Here is a 20726-nt window from a genome sequence, read left to right as displayed (position 1 = left end):
GGTAGTAGTTTGGTAAAAGTCTTATTTGCTCCTAAAAAAAACTATCACGTGCATCACATGTGATCAATTTTGACGAAAAAACTAACAGAATTGACAAAAAGGACGAGTGGTGCAATACGGTATCTAATTAAAAGACGACCATAACAATTTTTAGGATTCAGGGACAAAAAGTAAAGTAGGGTCTTATTTGAGAGACTATTGCTACAATTTTGCCGTGTATATATTTTAAGGGTTGAATTGGTTTGATTTAAGTTGGATTTCTAATCCCTAACCTGCCAATCGAACCGATCTTGTTGGCTCCTCAATTTTTATTTATTTAATCCAATGTAATCTGTCAATGTTGTCGAAATTATTGGATTAGTCAATTTTGACGAATTGGTTAAGATCGTGCACATCCTCTATGAATGACTTTTCCAAAACACAACATTCATATTTGCAAATATAAATGTATATTTGTATGTTCTTCAATTTTGGGGAAAGAAAAAAAGAAATGTTTAATTTTGTTGTTGTTGTATGTAGTTGTTAAGATTAAATCTATCAATCAATCAAATAATAATAAAAATGAGCATTTCTATCTATTTGTCATGGCAAAAGGTAAGGAGAGGCAATGACTGTACTATTCACATTAATAGTGTATGTCCTAACAATTTTTTTGTTAGTTTTCCACCAATTGCCATGGCAATCCAAAGAGATAAATTTGTATAGAGTTTTGGTGTGGGAAGTGAAGAATATGACTAGGTATTTATAAAAAAACAAAATCTGAAAATTTTGATATTTTTTTACTTTTTTCTTCAATTTTTTTGTTATTTAAATTAGTTGTTAACGTCACAATAACGTCAATATTAGGTCAACTTGCCCAGACAATAACCTAGACAAGTTTTACCTTTGAACTTGCCTAAGTTGATGGAGCCCAACTCTTGCCCGACAAGACTTGGGCGTTGAAAACCGAATTGGGAGCCAGGGGACCTCTTGCCTGGACTGAGGCTCCCGGTGGAACTGCTCTAAGAGCAACTCCACCCATTTGCCCTTAGCCATGGCAAGGGTGGAGATAGGGCATCCACTATTCACGTGAATAGTGGTTGCCCTTGCAAATAGTATTTTGTGTTTCCACCCATTGCCATGGCTAAGGGCAATTACTATTCATTTTTTTATTTTTTCCCCCTATTTTTTAATGAAAATAATTAATTTGGGTAATATTTTCAGATAAGATTTCCGGATTCCTACGTGTCAAGACTATTCATAATCAGATAAAATTTCCAGATAAGATTTTTGGATTCAAATTTCGGATGAATTTCAAAATTCAAATTTCAGATAAATTTTTGGGTTCAAATTTCAAATGAATTTCAAAATTCAAATTTCAGATAAATTTGGGTTCAAATTTCGGATGAATTTCAAAATTCAAATTTCATACAAATTAGGGTTCAAATTTCGGATGAATTTCAAATTTCAGATAAGATTTTCATCCAATAAAATCAAGCCACGTGTCTTGTTTCAGGGGACATATGACTTGTATCCATAGCCATGGTTTCCTGATCCGTCTTGTCTATATCTTTTTTGCGCAAATACTCCCTTTCTCGTGCATACTCAGCTTGAAGGGTCAACTCTTTATCTTGGCGTTTTTGCTTCATTTCAATTCTTAGGCCATTTTGCCTTGCAATTTCCTCCAAAAACTTTGAATTATTATTGCTTGAATTACCCACTTTCTTTGCCTTCGCGGCCTTTCGGCCAATGGGCCTCGGCTCCTTTTCCATGGGTGAGTCTTGACTCATAGGAGAATCGAGAGGTGAATCCGATGCCATTGAATCACGGAGTGGCGTCTCGTTTAATACAACGGCGGGACCCGTTGGAATAATTATGAAGCGTTTGCAATATTTCACCACCTCCCAACATTCATGATGGTTGAAATTTTTTTTGCCACCCTCGGTTGCACCGAACCACATTTGTGCTTGTATCATCTATTTAACAAAAAAATGGAAATGCAATAAATATTTAAAATATATTGGATATGCAAGTAACAAAAAAAATAATAATGAAAATGCAATTAACCTTACAAATAAATTAGAAGTGCAAGAAAATTAAGAAACAAGTGAAAATGCAAGAAATATTAACAACATATTGAAAATGCAAGAAATATTAACAAAATATTGAAAATGCAAGAAATATTAACAAAATATTTAAATTGCAAGAAATATTAACAAAATATTGATAATGCAAGAAATATGAACAAAATATTTAAAATGCAAGAAATATTAACAAAATATTAAAAATGCAAGCAATATTAACAAAATATATATATTAGGAGATTAAACTTAATAAAACAAAAATTATAAAATACTTACCTCGTTAGTACGATTTTCCCTGCTTCTATAGTTGTCCATCGCTTTTGCTAGGGCAGCTCTCCATTTTCCCAACTCTTTATTCAGAATTTTCCACCTACTGGATAATGTCATCTCCGTACAAGTAGACCCCGGAATTTTTTCATAAAATTCGGCATGAATTTTTTTCCACATATGAAAAAATTTCATCTCATTGCCAGACACGGGACAATGACAAATTTGGAGCCAAGCCTCACACAAGGAAACATCTTCCATGGTGCTCTAAGCCCTCCGGTTTCGATAGAAGAAGCCATAAAAATATGAAATCAAAATACTAGATGAAAAAGAGGAAAATGTTGAGTAAAGAGTGAATAATAGTAGAAGTATAAAATGAAATATATGAGGATTGGTGTTGAAAGTGAAGGGTATTGATAGGTATTTATAGAAAAAAAATATCAGAACTTTTTAGAATTTTTTTAAAAAATTTACGATTTTTTTTCATATTTTTATTGCCCAAAAAAGCCTCAGCCGTAGGATGGATTCGGAGATGCTGATCGGAGGGCTGGGGAAGCGACACGTGGCTTATTCCCGTTGGAGCTGGCGTCGCGCTGACGTCAGCGCACGCTGGTTCAAATTTTTTTACCGTTGGCGCGTGTGAAACGCGCTAGCTGACGTCAGCGTGACGCGAGGGTTGACGTCAGCGACCGCGGGCTAGAGCTCGGGCTCGTCTCGCTTTCGGGCTGGCCCGAGTTGGTGGGTCCTACACCCCCCCGGGCCTGAGCTGCGCGGTGGAACGCCATTTTTTTTTTTTCCCCTCGCCTCGGACTGGGCCCTTCCGTTGGACTTGCTCTAAGAAGAATACAAAAGGAATAAAATGTCCCACCCAAACCAGCCTGTAGTGGACTTATCTGTCACAACACAACGGATGGGATGGCGTTGTTTGAACGTGGATTGTCCAACCAGATTATTTTTGGGTGAAGTAGGCGTAAGTACCACGTTATCAACCCAACCCAACCCAACCCAACCCATTTTTGGCCCAATTAAACTTTTTATTTTATTTTTTATGAGCATTTCAACTTATTTTTTCGGTCATCCACAATTAAAATTGTTGAAAAAATTGTAACTAGGATTAATAAACAAAAGAAATAATAAACTTTACTGGACCATGGCTAGTCCTGTCCCATTCCAACTTCTTGTGGGACCAACAATCTTCTAAGGGACTTCGATTATCGATTCGACCAAAAACAAAACAATCTTCAAAGGGACCCACATTTTGCCACGTTGCAATGTCTCATATCTCTACCCGTGTGGTGTGTAACTTCAACCAGACCTCTCTCTCATTCTGCTCCCTCTGTCGACGGACTATTGCTTTGTGCTTCTTTCCTTGGCTGTGTTTGAATGTAGTTTTAGCACTCTACCCTCTAAAACAGAGTACAGCAAAGCATAAAACTTACTCGGTTTCCTTCTGTTGAAGAAAACAGAATAGAATGGCGTGTGAGCTTTGTTCTGAGTTCAATATCATTGGCTCTACGTAATTCTAGGAACACCCCAGATCCTAAAATCTCTCTTTCACTCTAGAATCTCTTTTCTCTCTAGAATCTCCGAGTTGCTTGTCTGTCGTAACCCACATTTGAATTCCAAAAAGGGTAAACATTTGCATTTCACTTTTTTCTGGCTTTCGTTGGAATTTCCAACTTTTTCTATTTATGGACTTAACCACATTGGGCGGAGAAAGTTTCGGTACCCACACACCCAGGCTGTTGTTCCGTTTGGGCAATTTGATTCCGTTTTGCATTGGCTGATTCTGAATTCGCATTGTCCAGGTTTGGTTGATTCTTGTTCCCACTGAATAAGAAAGTATTGACATTTTGGAAAAAATTTCCTGTTTTGGTTGATTTGAATTGACTTATCTTTTTTATTTGAGATCTGGGTTCTTGAGGTTGGTGAATCTGGCATTGGGATTTTCTTATTTTGAACTGATAGTGTGGAGAAATTCCCCTCATTGGGTTGTCACTGGTGAAGTTTTCTTGAATTGGGGATCTGGGTTCTTTTGAATTTGTCCAGATAGGCTTTTGTGATCTTTCGGTTTAAGTTATACTTTTTTTGTTCTTGATAGGTTTTTTTTTAGAACCTGATCTGGGTTCTCTCTCATTTCCCTAGGTTGTAGAAATAAAATAATTTTACCGGAGCCTTCTGAAGTTGTTGATTGGAGAAGTAAGTTATTGATCAGTTGATTCTGTAAATTCTGTGTGAATGCTGATTAGATCGCATGCTTAATGCTGCAAAAATCACAGCCTGGAAAAATGGAAATTTGCAGTGGGAATTATTAGAGGAATTTTGCAGTGTCCTTGTCGGAATAGGGGACTGTGGAGTAGAATTATGGGCTGCATCTGCTCAAAGGCAACTTTATCCAATCAATACGTTTCTGAGAATCAACGTAGAGACAAGGAATTAAAGTCAAGCAAGTCATCAAAACTGTCAGAAGCTGCAGTTGGGGCTGATGCGACTGCACGGTTGATAACCAATCCTCACACAGAAGAGAATGCAGGGTCAACTCCTATTTCATCGGATGAAGGGGAGAAGAAGATGGTGGTTACTGAGAAACCCACAAAACCCTTCATGGAGGGTGGGGCGAGTGGGGGAAAGTTACCATCCGGGCTAACTAGGATAACTAGCGTAGCAAATGGAGAAAGAGGAGCGCAAGTTGTTGCTGGATGGCCTTCTTGGCTGACTGCAGTGGCAGGTGAAGCAATCAGTGGGTGGGTGCCTCTCAAGGCAGACTCATTTGAGAAATTGGAGAAGGTTTGTTGATTTGCTTCTACATCTGATTTATGTGGTAGTTTATTATGATTTTTCATCTTTGTTCCCTTGTTTAGTGATATTGGTATTACGAAACCCACATTTAAATTCTTCAGGTGTGAATATTACATGTTTTGTGTATATCTCAGATATCTTTCATTTACTTTTTACAGTAAACTTTTGGGGTTAATTTTGGAGTTGTGTTTTAAGTCTGTACCTAGAACAAATGTGCTGATTTTCTTTAACACAATGTGCACTTAGTTTCTCTTCTTTTAACTAATAATGTGCATTTAGGTTTTTGTATTATAAACATGTTTTAGAAAACACTGAAATTGTTAGATTGATTTGCTTAAATAAGATGCATGCCTGTCGTTTATAAAAGATCAATTCATATGTACCGTAGATTTTTATTTTTAAGATGTATATGCATGCACATTCTGAGAGTAAAGTAAACAAACATGTTGCCATTTTGAAAGGAGGTAAGATACACTCAATCTTCAAAAAAACTAACCAAAATTAGGTACTTCTAATTGAGGTAGTCAGCTGCTACTACTAATGGATTCTGTCTATGCTCACTTTTGTATATGCCTTGATGTAAGATGATGGAACCAGGAGGTCGGAAACTTTTTTGTGATTTTTCCATATATTCCTTTGCCAATGCTTTATTAACAGATTAAATTTATTCAGAACAGTCAAGTGCGTAGATAAGTACATACTTAGACACCACACACTCTTTGTTGGAGAATATTGAAGTATGGATAAGTCACTTGATGATTATGAGTAAAAAAAAATTGCAAATCAATCAGCAAAGAGTGTGTTCTTGATGGTTGGAGCAACTGAGCTATATGGAATTTTATGTAGCTCTCTATCAGGCTTCTTCCACCACATAGAGATGGAAAGATTGTAAAATGAAGAAATTAACAAATGAGTTTAACCAGACAAGCGTTCATACTGGGTTTGATTATTTTGATCGTTTTAAATTGGAATTTTATCAGCTGCTTAATATGAGTTTTTATCGTTTAACCCCCAGGGCCTAGACTTGATTCTCCTAGCAAATGTTTGACAATTGTATTTTATTTTCTTGAGCTAGTGTCCACATTATGGACGTTTGTATTTTAGTTCTTTTATTTATTAATAAATTTGACTCTTCTGTGTACTGCAGATTGGACAAGGAACTTACAGCAGTGTGTACAGAGCCCGTGATCTGGATTCAAACAAAATAGTTGCACTGAAGAAGGTGCGATTTGCCAATATGGATCCGGAAAGTGTGCGTTTTATGGCGAGAGAAATTCTTATTTTGCGTAAGCTTGATCACCCCAATATCATGAAGCTTGAAGGTCTGATTACATCAAGGGTTTCGGGCAGCTTATACCTTGTATTTGAATACATGGAGCATGATCTTGCCGGGATTGCGGCACGGCCCGGGGTCAAGTTCACTGAAGCACAGGTAGTTGCTTTGCTGCTTTTGATCTCATGTATTGTGATTATGAAAACTCAGACTAAGAATAAAAGATGTCTTGGATTTGAGCATCAAATTAGGGAAAAGTCTCTTAAACTGACAAATTTACTATGACTTTTACATAAGTGCAGTTGAGTTTCACCACAGACAACTGTATGTAGGTTATCTACAGTTTTAGTTACTCCAAATATATCAAGAATTGGGGTGAGAGGACTTTAGAATATTAATAAATTGGGATAATTTAATTCACTACCTGTACTGCTTTTATAGCAGGCTATAAACAACTTATAATTGAGAAAAGGGAAACGTAGTAAAAAGAAAAAAAAACTTGAAAAATGGCATCAGCATTATGACATTGGGGTTTGCTGACTCTGCTCTTCACGAAACTTGTGATCTATTTGATTTTGCAACCAATATTGTACATAATCATCAGGTTGTTCCTTGTATATTCTAGCATCTAAGAAGTGCAAAAAATTTCCTCTTATGGATCCAAGATAACACCTACCCAGTACCTAGAGTTGCCTCTATCAGTATCAGAAACTAGTGATGTATCATAATAGTAGTAGCAGTGGAGTTCAGGATGTTATCTGCTGCATAAAATTGTGTTATAGTGCTTAGGCATGCACCTGAAGACAAAAATCCTCAAGAAGCTGATGCTCTTAGATTCAAAAAAACTATTTCAGTGACTAATAGAATTCAGTGTCATTTCATGAATCACCAAGTAAGAAGTGGCGGGGTTTAGATCCCAGAAAGTAATATGGTAATTGTGATAAATCAGGAACAGAAGATTTGAGGGTTTCTGTGATTTCTGAGTTCCCTCCCTCCATTTTGGGAAGGGCATGCACCTCTTTGTGTGCTCACCCAAAGTTAACAACCAAAGAGGGTCATTCTCTTCCCAAAATGCAGCAATATTGTTTCTTTTGAGGACAACCCTGAATGGTGCGTTATTGTCAATACGATCCATTTGTATCTAATTGCAGCTGTGTTCATTTTCATGATCTTATGTTTGTTATGGTAGCAGAATGCTTGACTAATCTTTTATTGTGGTTGATATATGGTGTTTGTGCACCGTGTTGCAGATTAAATGTTACATGCAACAGCTTCTTCGTGGGCTTGAGCATTGTCACAGTCATGGTATTTTGCACCGTGACATTAAGGGATCAAATCTTTTGATCGACTATTATGGCAACCTAAAGATTGCTGACTTTGGGCTAGCAACCTTTTACCGACCCCGTCAAAAGCAGCCCCTGACAAGTCGGGTAGTAACCTTGTGGTACCGACCACCTGAACTTCTGCTTGGCTCTACAGATTATGGGGTTGCTGTGGATTTGTGGAGTGCTGGTTGTATTCTTGCAGAATTGTTTGCTGGGAAGCCTATCATGCCAGGAAGAACAGAGGTATTTTCCCCAGCCTATTGATGATATACACATGTAAAAGATATGTTTACATATACATATGTATTTATATTTTTATATCGACTTGCTTTACATTTATTAGATGTGGCAAATATCGAGAAATTCATAATCTTCTTAATCATGGCATCTGAGATTTAAGTCTAGTCGTCGAGAGCATGAGCTTGATTTTTGCTGATAGGAGCAAATTACTTAACCAGATTCCAATGAATGTCAGAGGATGGATGAAAGTCCGTTGTAACTTTCTAAGAATATTCTAATCGGATAAATCATTAATGGTGATTTTGTGTGGTTAATCCCTTGTGCTCTAACATGGAATCTACCAGCTGTACTGATGGACCTATTCAGACGTCTTATTTGATCTTATCATTTATTGCTTATAGGTGGAGCAACTACATAAGATATTCAAACTTTGTGGGTCACCTTCTGAAGAATACTGGAAGAGATCAAAATTGCCGCATGCAACTATTTTTAAACCAACTCATCCATACAAGCGTTGTGTTGCTGAGACATTCAAGGACTTCCCTCCGTCAGCATTGGCCTTGCTAGAGGTTCTTCTAGCAGTAGAACCTGAAAGTCGTGGAACAGCTTCTTCTGCACTTCACAGTGAGGTAATCACGGGTTTTGTTTGCTATTTGAAACCACGTTGACTATGTCTATTGAATTCTGATCTTCTCAAATTGAAACAATTTGGGGTTAAGAAAATGAAAAAACAATATTCTGTTTCTGAAATTTGGTTTTCTTTGCTGTAATTTGAAGTGCATTCTAATATATCACAATCTGCAACTGCTAAAATGACTAGTACTTTTGAAATTAAATTTGGAACTGAAATATCAATCCTAATGGTTAGTCAAACTGAAAGCTGTTGTCCTAGATTTTCCCATTATAATTCGTCGTGCTTATTCTGAATTTGCTAGAAAATTTTACCCCTTGGGCTTCCTTCTAGCAGTACAGTTTATGCAATTTTCAACTAGATGATTGCTTATAGTCATCCTACATTTCTACTCTCTTTTGAGTTGGGATCTATAAGTTACCTTCCCATAATTAATTCAACTATTAGGTCAGGAAGTTAGATCTTACTTCTGAGGATATATTCTTTTTCTTTTCTTTTTGCCAGTTCTTCACATCATTGCCTCTTCCCTCTGATCCCTCAACTTTGCCTAAGTACCCACCTAGCAAGGAGTTTGATGCCAAGCTCCGAGACGAGGAAGCTAGAAGGTGAGCAATTTTCCAATTATATTAACTACTTTTCAGTTCCTTTCTTATGAAAGATCTGATTATGACATCTTTTTGTCTGTGGTGTGTCTTCTTTTTTGGTAAATAGCTAATTGCATCTTTATTAGTTTTGGTTCATGACATATTTTTTGGACATCAGTACCAAACTGATTCGTTATCTAAAGCTTTGATGGCTTGCTGCGTTAAGCTCACTTCAGAGGAGCGAGAAAGATTTCTGTTTTTGTCTCACATGGGGAAGGCAGCTGTTTTATTGCAAAACAAAAAAAGAAAAACTGGTTTTGCTATAAAAGAAAAATAAAATAAAACAACTCTTCCTTGTTTGAATGTGTGGTGCAAGACTGTCTGGCAAGATAAATTTTTTTCCTGTATGTGTGTATTTTGAGTTATTAATCTTGTTCACACTCACTTGAATGTTGCTTTGTTTATCTGAAAACCAGGCGAAGAGCACCTGGTAGTAAAGGAGGGAGTTCCAAAGAATCAAAGGCTGTGCCAGCACCAGATGCCAATGCAATACAGGTATCCTTGCCTTCAAATTCTGTAATTAAATTCATCATGTCTTTAAATACAAAACCCAAATCATTGTGAAGAATTACTGATTTAGGTTCTATGCTTTCTTTGTTATCTTTCCTAATCTGGAAGCGACAAGGGCAGCCTAACCCCAAAAGCATAAGTGAAAAGTACAACCCTGACGAGGATAGTGGCTCTGGCTTTCCTATTGAGCCTCCCAAAGGAGCAACATCAAATGGCTATTCCTATTCTGGCCAGTCAATGCACCCAAATGCATTTGGATCTTCACGGAATATGTCACAATCTGGCCAGTCTAGGAATGGTGGGGAGAAGTCTTATATGTATCGTGGGGCAGCCCAGTCGTCCAGGTTTTCCAATTCAGCTTCAGTTCGAAGTGATTCACGATATGATGGTGTTGTAGAAGCTAGTGCAAATCCACACTGGCCAGAGGAGCGTATTAATGCCAGATATAGTCATTTAGACAATGGGGATTCCTCTGCAAAACATGATTGGTCCCACAATTTTCTGGATAGGCCAAAGTCTTCACATAAGAAGGATGAACAGCCATCAGGGAAGGAGTCTGCAACGGTAAAGGATTTTACTATTTTCATCTATCACATGCTTTATTTTGAAATTTGACTCCACTGATATCTGGAGCAAATGCTGGCCTCACCCATTAATTTGGTTTTTCACATGATGCCCTGGTCAAGTGGCTGTATGTGGGATCGTTGAATTTGTTTTCATGCAAACCATTCAAGTTATGAAATTTTTGTTTTTTATTTTTAGAAATAGGAACTCTCGTACTCTTGCTTCTGAAGCCAAAGTTTACACCATCGATGTTTCCCCATGTTTGCTTGTTTGAGATCTTTGGTTAAATTAAATGTCTTGAATTGGCTTTTTTGCGGTTTACTGAGTGGTTTACCGCCCTTATAGAATTTAATCTTCAACATGAATGTGACTAAATAATTTTGCGTTTGGCATCAGGGTTATGCTACCAAGAAGAACCGGATCCACTACTCTGGACCGTTGATGCCCCCTGGAGGAAACCTTGAGGAGATGCTCAAAGAGCATGAGAGACAAATACAACATGCTGTCCGCAAAGCTCGTCTGGACAAGAACAAAGCCAAGAAAGCCAACAGTGAAAATGGACAAACCGAATCCCTGCTTCACCATATAAGAAATGGCAGGTGATGACAGAAGGGAAAGTCACACTGGCTTAATTTTGAAAGCAAGAGCTCCTTCGGAACAGCATCACTCTGATATTAAAGAAATATTCCTCTTGGGAACTCGACAAATCTCACCACGGAAAAGATAAATGGGATTTATGGAGCTTCTTTGGTTTATATCACATCAGATATATATTCACTTTTTGAAGGTATGCTATCATCACTTGCTAGAGAGATTCAGAAAGATTGTTAATCTTGAATTTGAAGTAAATTAAATCCCCAGGCATCGACTCGTGATCTGCTTTGGGATGGTTTTTGTAATTGACATACCAGAAAATTGTTTCATTGCCAGATGGTGAGAGGTCTCTTTGGTGTCCAGATGCTGGAGACAAGCTGTGCACAGCCGAAACCTGATCTGCTCAATCAGCTATATTTCATTCTTTGTAAAGGCTAAGTTATATCACTAAGTCAAAGGTTTTGTGATCACAGGCCACTATTTATTCAAATCAATGTACAAGTCAGTTCTTACTACTCCAAACCCATCAGCACAATGCTCTTTCCTTTTTCTTCTTCTCCCTTTTTTAGGTTTCTTTTGGAATGAATTACACAAGTGCGTATATTTAAGCAAGCATAAATGACTCGAACTCTTCTTGCAGATCCTACAATGACTTTAATTTTTTATTATTAAGGAAGTTGGTACCTACCATATTTTATCCATAATCCACGTTTCGTGCCTTGCCTTAGAATTTCTTTTGTTGGTTAAAGTATTCCCTTTTTGTTTTTGTTCTTTTACCACTTGCTTGGTACAGCCTTATTCACATATGTAATCAAGTAAATGATTGAATTGTAATATTTTGAAGAATTGAAGTACCAATGGGTCTATAACTTGGTGATAAAAATATTTGCCTGCAAATCAGTGTTCTCGGGTTCAAACTCCAATGGAACCTGCCCCCTCCCCCTTCCTAACTTTGACCCCCCCAAAAAAGGGTACTGGAAGATGAAACCTATAATAACTTCATCATCAATAATATTCAAAAAAAAAAAATTAATGGTTGAAATTTGAGAGGGAGTTTAATATCTAAGATAACAAGACCTGTTAATGCAACATATATAGCTTCTCCAAACTGATATAAAAAATGGCACCTGCAACCAATGGAATTGGCAGATCTACCACCAACCAACCTTAACTTGTTTTGCTTCACCAAGAATCATAATAGCTCTTATGTCTTCATCATGCATCCGAAGTTCCCTCTCCCTTCATGCTTAAGCATCCGTCACCAAAACTACAACACAACACAACTCCTTCTCATCGACTCAGTCCCTTTCTTCCTCCACCTCATAAATGCCACAATATATAATAAAAACCTTACACATATATATTTCCCAGAGCTCCAACTTCTTCTTAACATATTTCCCTCCATACTCATTAAAAACACAACAACAAAAAAAAGCCAATACATTTCAGCATGAGAACCAAAGCCCATATTCCAACTTTCAACTATAAGCTTCTCCTCCTCGGAGTATTCCTTGCTTTTGTTGTCCTCTTTGTGTTCAGGTCAAGCTTTGATTCATCATCATCATCATCTTCTTCTTCTTCTTCCAATGAAAAATCCACCATTTTGCCAAGAGTACCCTTGGATGAGAAAGAAGCCGAGGATGATGAAAGATCAACAAAATGTGACACCCCATTGACTTGCAACAAAATCCCACCTTCCCTAGCCAAAGCTCTAATCCACTACACAACCTCAACCATCACCCCACAGCAAACCCTCAAAGAAATCTCAGTCACATCAAAGGTCCTAGACAAGAAATCACCCTGCAACTTCCTTGTCTTCGGCCTAGGCCACGACAGCCTCATGTGGAGCTCCCTCAACCACGGGGGGCGCACCATTTTCGTCGAAGAGGACGAGTCGTGGATCGAGCAAATCCAACGCCGTTTCCCCATGTTGGAGTCATACCATGTCACATATGACAGCAAGGTGAACCAGGCTGACAATCTCATGGATGTTGGGAAGGGCCCCGAGTGCACAGCAGTTGGTGATCCTAGGTATAGCATGTGCCAGCTGGCACTCAAGGGCTTGCCTAGTGAGGTTTACGATATCAAATGGGATTTGATTATGGTGGATGCGCCCACAGGGTATCACGATGAAGCACCGGGACGAATGAGCGCCATATACACAGCTGGGATGATGGCTAGGAACAAAGAGGAGGGAGAGACTGATGTGTTTGTGCATGATGTGAATAGGGTTGTTGAAGATAACTTCTCCAAGGCTTTCCTTTGTGAAGGTTACATGAAAAAGCAACAAGGGAGGTTGAGGCACTTCAATATTCCTAGTCACAGGGATGGTTCCCACAGGCCCTTCTGCCCTGAGTAGTCAATTCATGTGTTTTGCAAATTAATTCATCTGTCATATTTGATTCATCGTCTCTATACTATACTTCACAATTTAATTTCATCCATTTACCCTCCATTTAGATGGAAAAAAATAACTCGGGATTTAGATAATCCTCCGTTTGGATGAAGGAACTGAAAGTTGCAGAGAATTATTAAATTACGAAAAGTAGATATCCATCCTTTAAATTTTTGTCAATTAATAATTTCAATATTTCAATTATGTATGTCAAATTTTGTAAATGACAGAATTTACCATGAAAACAAATTCCTGCTCAATAGAAATTGCGAAATTCGTTTGAACATGCACCACATGTAATTGAAATTGAAATTGAAATTCCTGTGCATTTTACAGCAATGGGTGTCTTAGTACACCTTTCCTCTCTTCAAGAATGTAGTTGCATGATATCAAATATGAATAGGGTTCCATATCGTTTCGTTTATATAAAAAATATATAATATTTTATGCTTGAGTTGGATTTCTTTTTAGATATTAAAGGTTACTCAAAAGGTCAAAAAGATTCGTAAATATGCAGCTAACAATTGATAATTCGTATAGACCAAGGCCAATTTAGAAATTATAAAAAGAAAATTGAATCATATAATTATAAATAAATAAAAAGAAAAAACCTCAATAAAAAAGAACTGGAAAGCCTTTTCTTATTTTATTTTTTTCATTTTGGGTCCGTTTGCGAACTGGAAAGTCTTGGACTGCCATCAGAAATCTGCCCTCTGGTCTTCGTCATCACAGGTTCAGGAAATGGTACATTCTATATGGCTGTCTCACTTGTTTTACCAATTTGATTACATATTTATTTTGAAAATGTTTTTCAAGTCCTTATGCAGAGCACATAGATTCCACAACACCATTTGACAAAGTGAGTTCCCTCAGAGCTCTTTTTGTGCATGTTTGTTACATGATTTTACTCAAAAACATCCGAATTGATTTCAGGTTGACTATTATACACATCCAGGAAACTACAGCCCTGTTTTCCATGAAAAAATTGCCCCTTATGCATCTGTAATTGGTATGTTTTACACTATGCTATCAAACCTATTTAGATTTTTCCCATGAAAACTAGAACCCTATTTAAGCTTCTGTTTTGTCCCCCTCTGGCAGTGAATTGCATGTATTGGGAGAAACAGTTTCCTAGATTATTATTGAGTACCAAGCAGCTTCAAGATTTAACGAGGAAAGGATGTGTTGGAATCTCTGATTTCACTTGTGATATTGGGGGATCAATAAAATTTGCAACAGAATTTGCAAAGGACAAGGCAACAATTCCATGAATATGAATATGAATTTGAATAATTCGAATTTAGGAAAAAGTGGTGGAGAATGAAAGAGTTGGAGAAGATCCAGAAGCCTTGATATTTTCAAACGTGATCCTGATTTCCTTGAGAATGAGAAGCGCTATGAAGAATTGAAGAAAACCCTACTTGGTGAGGAGTCTGAAGAGGAAGAAGGTTCTGATGATGCAGTTTCAGATGCCTTTCCCTGGCAGCATGTGCTAGGCAATATACAGTTGACTGAAGAGGACACCACTTATCTTCTCGTATTTTTCTCAAGTTCCTTTTCGTGGAATTGTCGGAGTATCTTGGCATCCGTTTGCTAAACCAGCGGCTCAAAGATCCTGCATTGCAGGACTCTCATGATTCTATTTTCCCAAACGATAATCCCAAGAACACCAGCTTTACCATTAACTTTTTCACATCCATTGGTCTTAGCAGCATCACTGAGAAGCTGCGTGACTACTTGAAGCAGATGCCACGACTATGCAACAACAAAAATCGGTGTCAGACTCAGAATCAGATGATGAAGAATACAAGAGTCGTTCTGGTTCATCCGAGTCGGACACAGAAAGTTCTGATTCTGATGAAGGTGAAAGCGATAGGGACGAAAGAAGCAAGAAGCGCAGGAGACGAAGGAGACAGGAAGCGTAGGACGAGAGTGATGGCAGAATCTTCGCGCAGTCCTGTACAGTGTTGATATATTCTTTCTTTCTGTGAACAACAATGCTTACTTTGCTTTTAGTTTCTGTGCTCAAGAGAGCCTGTTCTGATGGTATATAGTCTTAGTTCAGGCTCATCACTTCTGATAGTATGCCATAAGTTGAGTCCTGCTGGATTTTAGACTAGTTCTTTGGTTGCATTTCAGCGTATTCTTTGGTTGAAGATGGGGATGTAGATAGGAAATTGGATTCTAAGCCTAGTTTCAAAAGGAGCTCGTCAAGCAATAACAAGGATGAGTCTCAGGTTTTATGGATGAAACTAAAATACGAGTTGATTGATTTGTCACCAGATGCAAGACCCTTGTACCTTGTTAGTCTCAGAGAATACTAAACATCAGCTATAAGAAGCCAAATAATATCAAGGTCGATAGATGCATCACCGAGACCTTGAAGGGCTTCAAATATATTTTTACATTGCACCAACAATAAAAATATAGATTTCTCTGTAGGCTAATCTTTTGAGGTGCCCTTTATGAAAATCCCACGTTGAAAAACCACACCCTTATAAAGGTGTTTATAAAGAAAGCACTACTAACTGTAGTTAACATTGGAGAGTTGGGCCAATAGCCTAGGCTTTGGATTAGGCTTTCATTAATAATAATTATATTAATCAAAGACTTGGGCCTTCGGCCTTGGGGCTCTTGGGCTATGAAGAAGTAGGCCAAAAAACAAAAGCTAAGAAACACATTTTTAAATTTATTAAATATTAAAAATACAAGAGCGTTAAGCCCACGTGTGAAAGGGGCCTCAGCCCACGTGTAAAATAGGTAAAGCCATAAAAAATTTTAAATGCAAAAAACGCGTACAGCCGAACGGCTATACTTTTTTTTAAAAATTCAAAAAAATAGTATAGCCGAGCGGCTATACTATTATATATATATATATATATATATAAAGGTAAGCCCGTGGCCTAAGCCCACGTGTCAAATAGGTAAAGCCATACAATTTTTTAAATGCAAAAAACGAGTAGCCGAACTGCTATACTATTTTTTTTAAATTCAAAAAAATAGTATAGCCGAGCGGCTATACTATTATATATATATATATATATATATATATAAAGGTCGGCCCATGGCCTTAGCCCACGTGTCAAAGAGGCCTCAGCCCACGTGTCAAATAGATAAAGCCATACAATTTTTTAAATGCAAAAAACGAGTACTGCCGCACGGCTATACTATTTTTGAAAAAAAAATTCAAAAAATAGTATCGCCGGGCGGCTATACTATTATATATATGTAAAAAGGCAGGCCCACGCCCTAAGCCCACGTTTCAAAGAGGCCTCAGCCCACGTGTTAAAGAGGTAACGCCATTCTATTTTTTAAATGCAAAAAACGAGTATAGCCGCGCGGCGATACTATATTTTTTAAAATTCAAAAACGTAGTATAGCCGTTCGGCTACACTATTATATATATATATATAAAAGGGCCGGCCCATGGCCTAAGCCCACGTGTCAAAGAGGTGAAGCCATACTATTTTTTAAATGGAAAAACGAGTATAGCCGCCCGGCTATACTATTTTTAAAAAACAATTAGGTAAAACTGAGTACAGCCGTTCGGCTATACTCCTTTTTTAAAAAAAACTATGTGCTATTTTTATTCAGTAATACGTGTATAATACGTGAATTTTGTGTGTCTTACTGAAATGTTTGTAAAAAATACATGTATTAAACATGAGAAATACGCGCGCGCACGTGTATAATACATTATTAAACAAGAAAGTCCTAAAATCTTTATACGGGTAATAACTTTGAAAATGAAAAAAATCAAAAAGGGACGGTAGATACTCGAGTAATGGCATAATAGTAGTGGGTAGGGCTCTTGGGCAATAGAGAAATTGAATTAAGAAACCCAAATGATTTCACAAAAGACTTAATAAATAGAAATGAATTACTTTGTGTTCTTTTTCTTCAATCTTTTTATATTAACTAATAATTAAAATATAACTACTAAGCAAAGTAATTAAAAAGGGATAAGATGTTACTTGATTACGTATAGTAAATTAAAGAAGTAGGCCAAAAAACAAAAGCAAAGAAACACATTTTTAAATTTATTAAATATTAAAAATACAAAAGCGTATAGCCGTGCGGCTATACTATGTATATATTAAAAAAAAGGACGCTCCCAGCCCCTAGGTGCCACGTGTCAAAGGAGTAAAGCTTTGTTTTTTCTTTCAAAAAAAAGAAAAGAGAGGGGGGGGGGGGGGGGGGGAACGGGTCCAGCCGCACGGCTATACTATTTTTTTTAAAATTCAAAAAAATAGTATAGCCGAGCGGCTATACTATTATATATATATATATATATATAAAGGTAAGCCCGTGGCTAGGGGTGTAAGTTGGATTGGAAAATCCGATTCCGACCGATTCCAGTCCGATTTTTTCCAAAAAAATCCGACTCCGATAAATCCGATATCCGAAAATGCCGAAACCCGAAAATTCCGATAAATGCCGAACATTCCGAAATTCCGATCCGAAAAATTCTGAAGTTCTCCGAATCCATTCCGATCCGATTTTTCCAATTTTTTTCCGAAAAATTCCGAGTTTCTAAGTATAATTGCATTATTTTTAGTTTATAGGTCTTATATATGTTTCATTTCTTATTTGTTAAGTTTTAGTACCCACATACAAATATTTGTACATACTAAATATAGGCTTGACAAAAAAAAAAAAAAAAACTAAACATAGTAGTATGTAACTTTAAGACTATATATATATTTGGCAAATATGCTTGATTTAATATAACAAAAAGGTGCATATGTGTGCTTGTTATATCCTTAAGTACTATGTACATATATGGTAAATGTAGGAAGTATTATACTATTTCATTTTATATTTATGTATGTATTTTTAAAATTATAAACTATCTTCAATTAAACTTTTAATTATAAAATCATTTTATACATGAAACACCACATATAATGTGCGTATATTAATTGGAGCTTTAACAATTGTAGTATTCCAACCTGAAAATTGTAGTATTACAATTGTCTAGAGCATGATTAACGTCTAACACTCTTTATACATGTTCATGACCCACTAGAATCTAAAACCAATGTAATAGTCACTCGGCTATAACTTGAGTCTTGAGCATCAATTGATGAATGTGAATCCATCTTTAGCATGGAATCAAAAAAATTTGATTCACATGAACAAAATATAAATATATAATATGTAGGACAAATTACTTTGATTAATAATCAATATACTATATAGATTGTTGTATATAAAATAATAGATTGTTATATATATATATATATATATATATAAGGTGAATTCAAACATGCTATAACTTTCAAAATAAGCTATGCCTTGGGCAATTATAATAGGTTCCAAGGATAATCAGAAAGAGGAGGTCCAAGGCAATTATAACTTTTAAAAAAAACCATCTGCGTTTTTTTTCCAATCCTACATTGAATTGAAGTGACGAAAAAAAGAAGGAAACATTTCTAAATTTTTAAAACTCATTCTTTGATTTTATTTCTTTCTTAATTAAAGGTTTTCATTCCATCTCAATACCAAAAAAGTAATGAATTTGTGCAGAAACAGAAAAATAAATGATAAAGAAAAAATCTGGATGGTGTGGGGTATTGCAACAAGGGAAGAGAGCTCCAATGAGGATTCAATGGAGAATATATACATCGGATAAATGATTTAGTGCAAACCCAGAAAAATAAAAATGCAAGAGAAGAAACAGTAGAGATAAAGAATTGAAGAATGATTTCTTTTTTGGTTGGAGAAGTGTTTTTGTTTTTTTCCTAACGGGATCCGTACATATTGTTCCATATCTGAAGAGTTTTAAGTAAGAAAGAAAATGAAGGTCGGCATTCATGGATTAGAAAGGAAGAAACGGAAGAGAGAGGAGAAGTGATGGATGAGTAACCAAGTAGAAATCAAGCAAAGAGTGGAGAGAGAAGTTGCACTCCCATTTCTTCTTGGAGTCCCATATCGACTGCAAGAATAAACTTCAGGTGTTTAGTCCTTTATAAATATCTTCAAACTCAGTCATTTTGTGTAGGGACTTAAAAGTACAACCTATTTGGGCCTGTAAAGTTCCTGTTGGACTAGTTGTTAAACCCCTAAGCTGGGTTTTCTTGATTAAAGTTTAGTTGAGATTTTTACAAAATGCTAGTTTGGGCATTTAAATCTCTTAAATTTTTTTTGTCAGTTAAGGGCTTCGGAATCGGAATCTTCCGAAAATTTCCAAATTTTTTCGGAATCGGAATCGGAACTCTATATTGAATTCCGAAAGATATTGGATTGGAATTGGAATTGCTGTTTCCGATCCGATCCGGCCGAAAGACAGCCCTACCCGTGGCCTAAGCCCACGTGTAAAATAGGTAAAGCCATAAAAAATTTTAAATGCAAAAAACGAGTACCGCCGAACGGCTATACTTTTTTTAAAAAATTCAAAAAAATAGTATAGCCGAGCGGCTATACTATTATATATATATATATATATAAAGGTAAGCCCGTGGCCTAAGCCCACGTGTCAAATAGGTAAAGCCATACAATTTTTTAAATGCAAAAAACGAGTAGCCGAACGGCTATACTATTTTTTTAAATTCAAAAAAATGGTATAGCCGAGCGGCTATACTATTATATATATATATATATAAAGGTCGGCCCATGGCCTTAGCCCACGTGTCAAAGAGGCCTCAGCCCACGTGTCAAATAGATAAAGCCATACAATTTTTTAAATGCAAAAAACGAGTACAGCCGCACGGCTATACGATTTAAAAATTCAAAAAATAGTGTAGCCGCGCGGCTATACTATTATATATATGTAAAAAGGCCGGCCCACGCCCTAAGCCCACGTTTCAAAGAGGCCTCAGCCCACGTGTCAAAGAGGTAACGCCATTCTATTTTTTCAATGCAAAAAACGAGTACAGCCGAACGGCTATACCTTTTTTTTAAAATTCAAAAAAATAGTATAGCCGCGCGGCTATACTATTATATATATATATATATAAAAAGGTAAGCCCGTGGCCTAAGCCCACGTGTCAAATAGGTAAAGCCATACAATTTTTTAAATGCAAAAAACGAGTAGCCGAACGGCTATACTATTTTTTTTAAATTCAAAAAAATAGTATAGCCGAGCGGCTATATATATATATATATATATATATATAAAGGTCGGCCCATGGCCTTAGCCCACGTGTCAAAGAGGCCTCAGCCCACGTGTCAAATAGATAAAGCCATACAATTTTTTAAATGCAAAAAACGAGTACCGCCGCACGGCTATACTATTTTTGAAAAAAAAATTCAAAAAATAGTATCGCCGGGCTGCTATACTATTATATATATGTAAAAAGGCCGGCCCACGCCCTAAGCCCACGTTTCAAAGAGGCCTCAGCCCACGTGTCAAAGAGGTAACGCCATTCTATTTTTTAAATGCAAAAAACGAGTATAGCCGCGCGGCGACACTATATTTT

The 20726-nt window shown here is 36.7% G+C and overlaps 2 protein-coding genes and 1 long non-coding RNA gene across 9 annotated transcripts; all 3 read left to right on the top strand.

Annotated features, from left to right (window-relative positions):
• LOC18793209 (probable serine/threonine-protein kinase At1g09600) lies at nucleotides 3656–11614 on the top strand. Of its 7 annotated transcripts, none has more exons than XR_002272049.1 (11): nucleotides 3656–4138; nucleotides 4476–4529; nucleotides 4633–5117; nucleotides 6277–6561; nucleotides 7653–7970; nucleotides 8369–8596; nucleotides 9103–9203; nucleotides 9659–9737; nucleotides 9861–10316; nucleotides 10713–11103; nucleotides 11247–11614. XR_002272049.1 is itself a non-coding variant. In XM_020566050.1 (10 exons), coding segments are annotated over exons 2-10 (2160 nt in total). In that variant the 5' UTR covers nucleotides 3656–4138; nucleotides 4476–4528; the 3' UTR covers nucleotides 10920–11611. The 7 variants fall into 7 exon arrangements, 5 of the variants coding, with proteins under 5 accessions (XP_020421639.1, XP_020421659.1, XP_020421651.1 ...); XR_002272050.1 differs by having other exon boundaries at nucleotides 11178–11611; XM_020566050.1 differs by having other exon boundaries at nucleotides 10713–11611.
• On the top strand, nucleotides 11930–13571 carry LOC18791579 (glucuronoxylan 4-O-methyltransferase 1). Its single transcript, XM_007226391.2, has one exon. It carries the CDS (start codon nucleotides 12361–12363, stop codon nucleotides 13267–13269), a length of 909 nt encoding a protein of 302 aa, XP_007226453.2. The 5' UTR covers nucleotides 11930–12360; the 3' UTR covers nucleotides 13270–13571.
• LOC109949785 lies at nucleotides 14066–15354 on the top strand. The gene is made up of 2 exons (XR_002272052.1): nucleotides 14066–14314; nucleotides 14407–15354. It is a non-coding gene; the product is annotated as an uncharacterized LOC109949785 (long non-coding RNA).

This window comes from Prunus persica, chromosome G1 (genome assembly GCF_000346465.2).
Source record: "Prunus persica cultivar Lovell chromosome G1, Prunus_persica_NCBIv2, whole genome shotgun sequence".
Lineage (NCBI taxonomy): Eukaryota > Viridiplantae > Streptophyta > Magnoliopsida > Rosales > Rosaceae > Prunus > Prunus persica.
Note: the sequence above shows the minus strand (reverse complement) of the source record. Positions and strands in the feature narration are given on the sequence as shown.

Excerpts from the sequence above, each read along its gene's own strand:
- LOC18793209 (XM_020566050.1), top strand. Across the intron at positions 7,971-8,368 it reads TCATGCCAGGAAGAACAGAG|GTGGAGCAACTACATAAGAT; the intron begins GTATTTTCCCCA and ends TATTGCTTATAG. Across the intron at positions 9,204-9,658 it reads CGAGACGAGGAAGCTAGAAG|GCGAAGAGCACCTGGTAGTA; the intron begins GTGAGCAATTTT and ends TCTGAAAACCAG.
- LOC18791579 (XM_007226391.2), top strand. The coding sequence starts at position 12,361 with ATGAGAACCAAAGCCCATATTCCAACTTTCAACTATAAGCTTCTCCTC.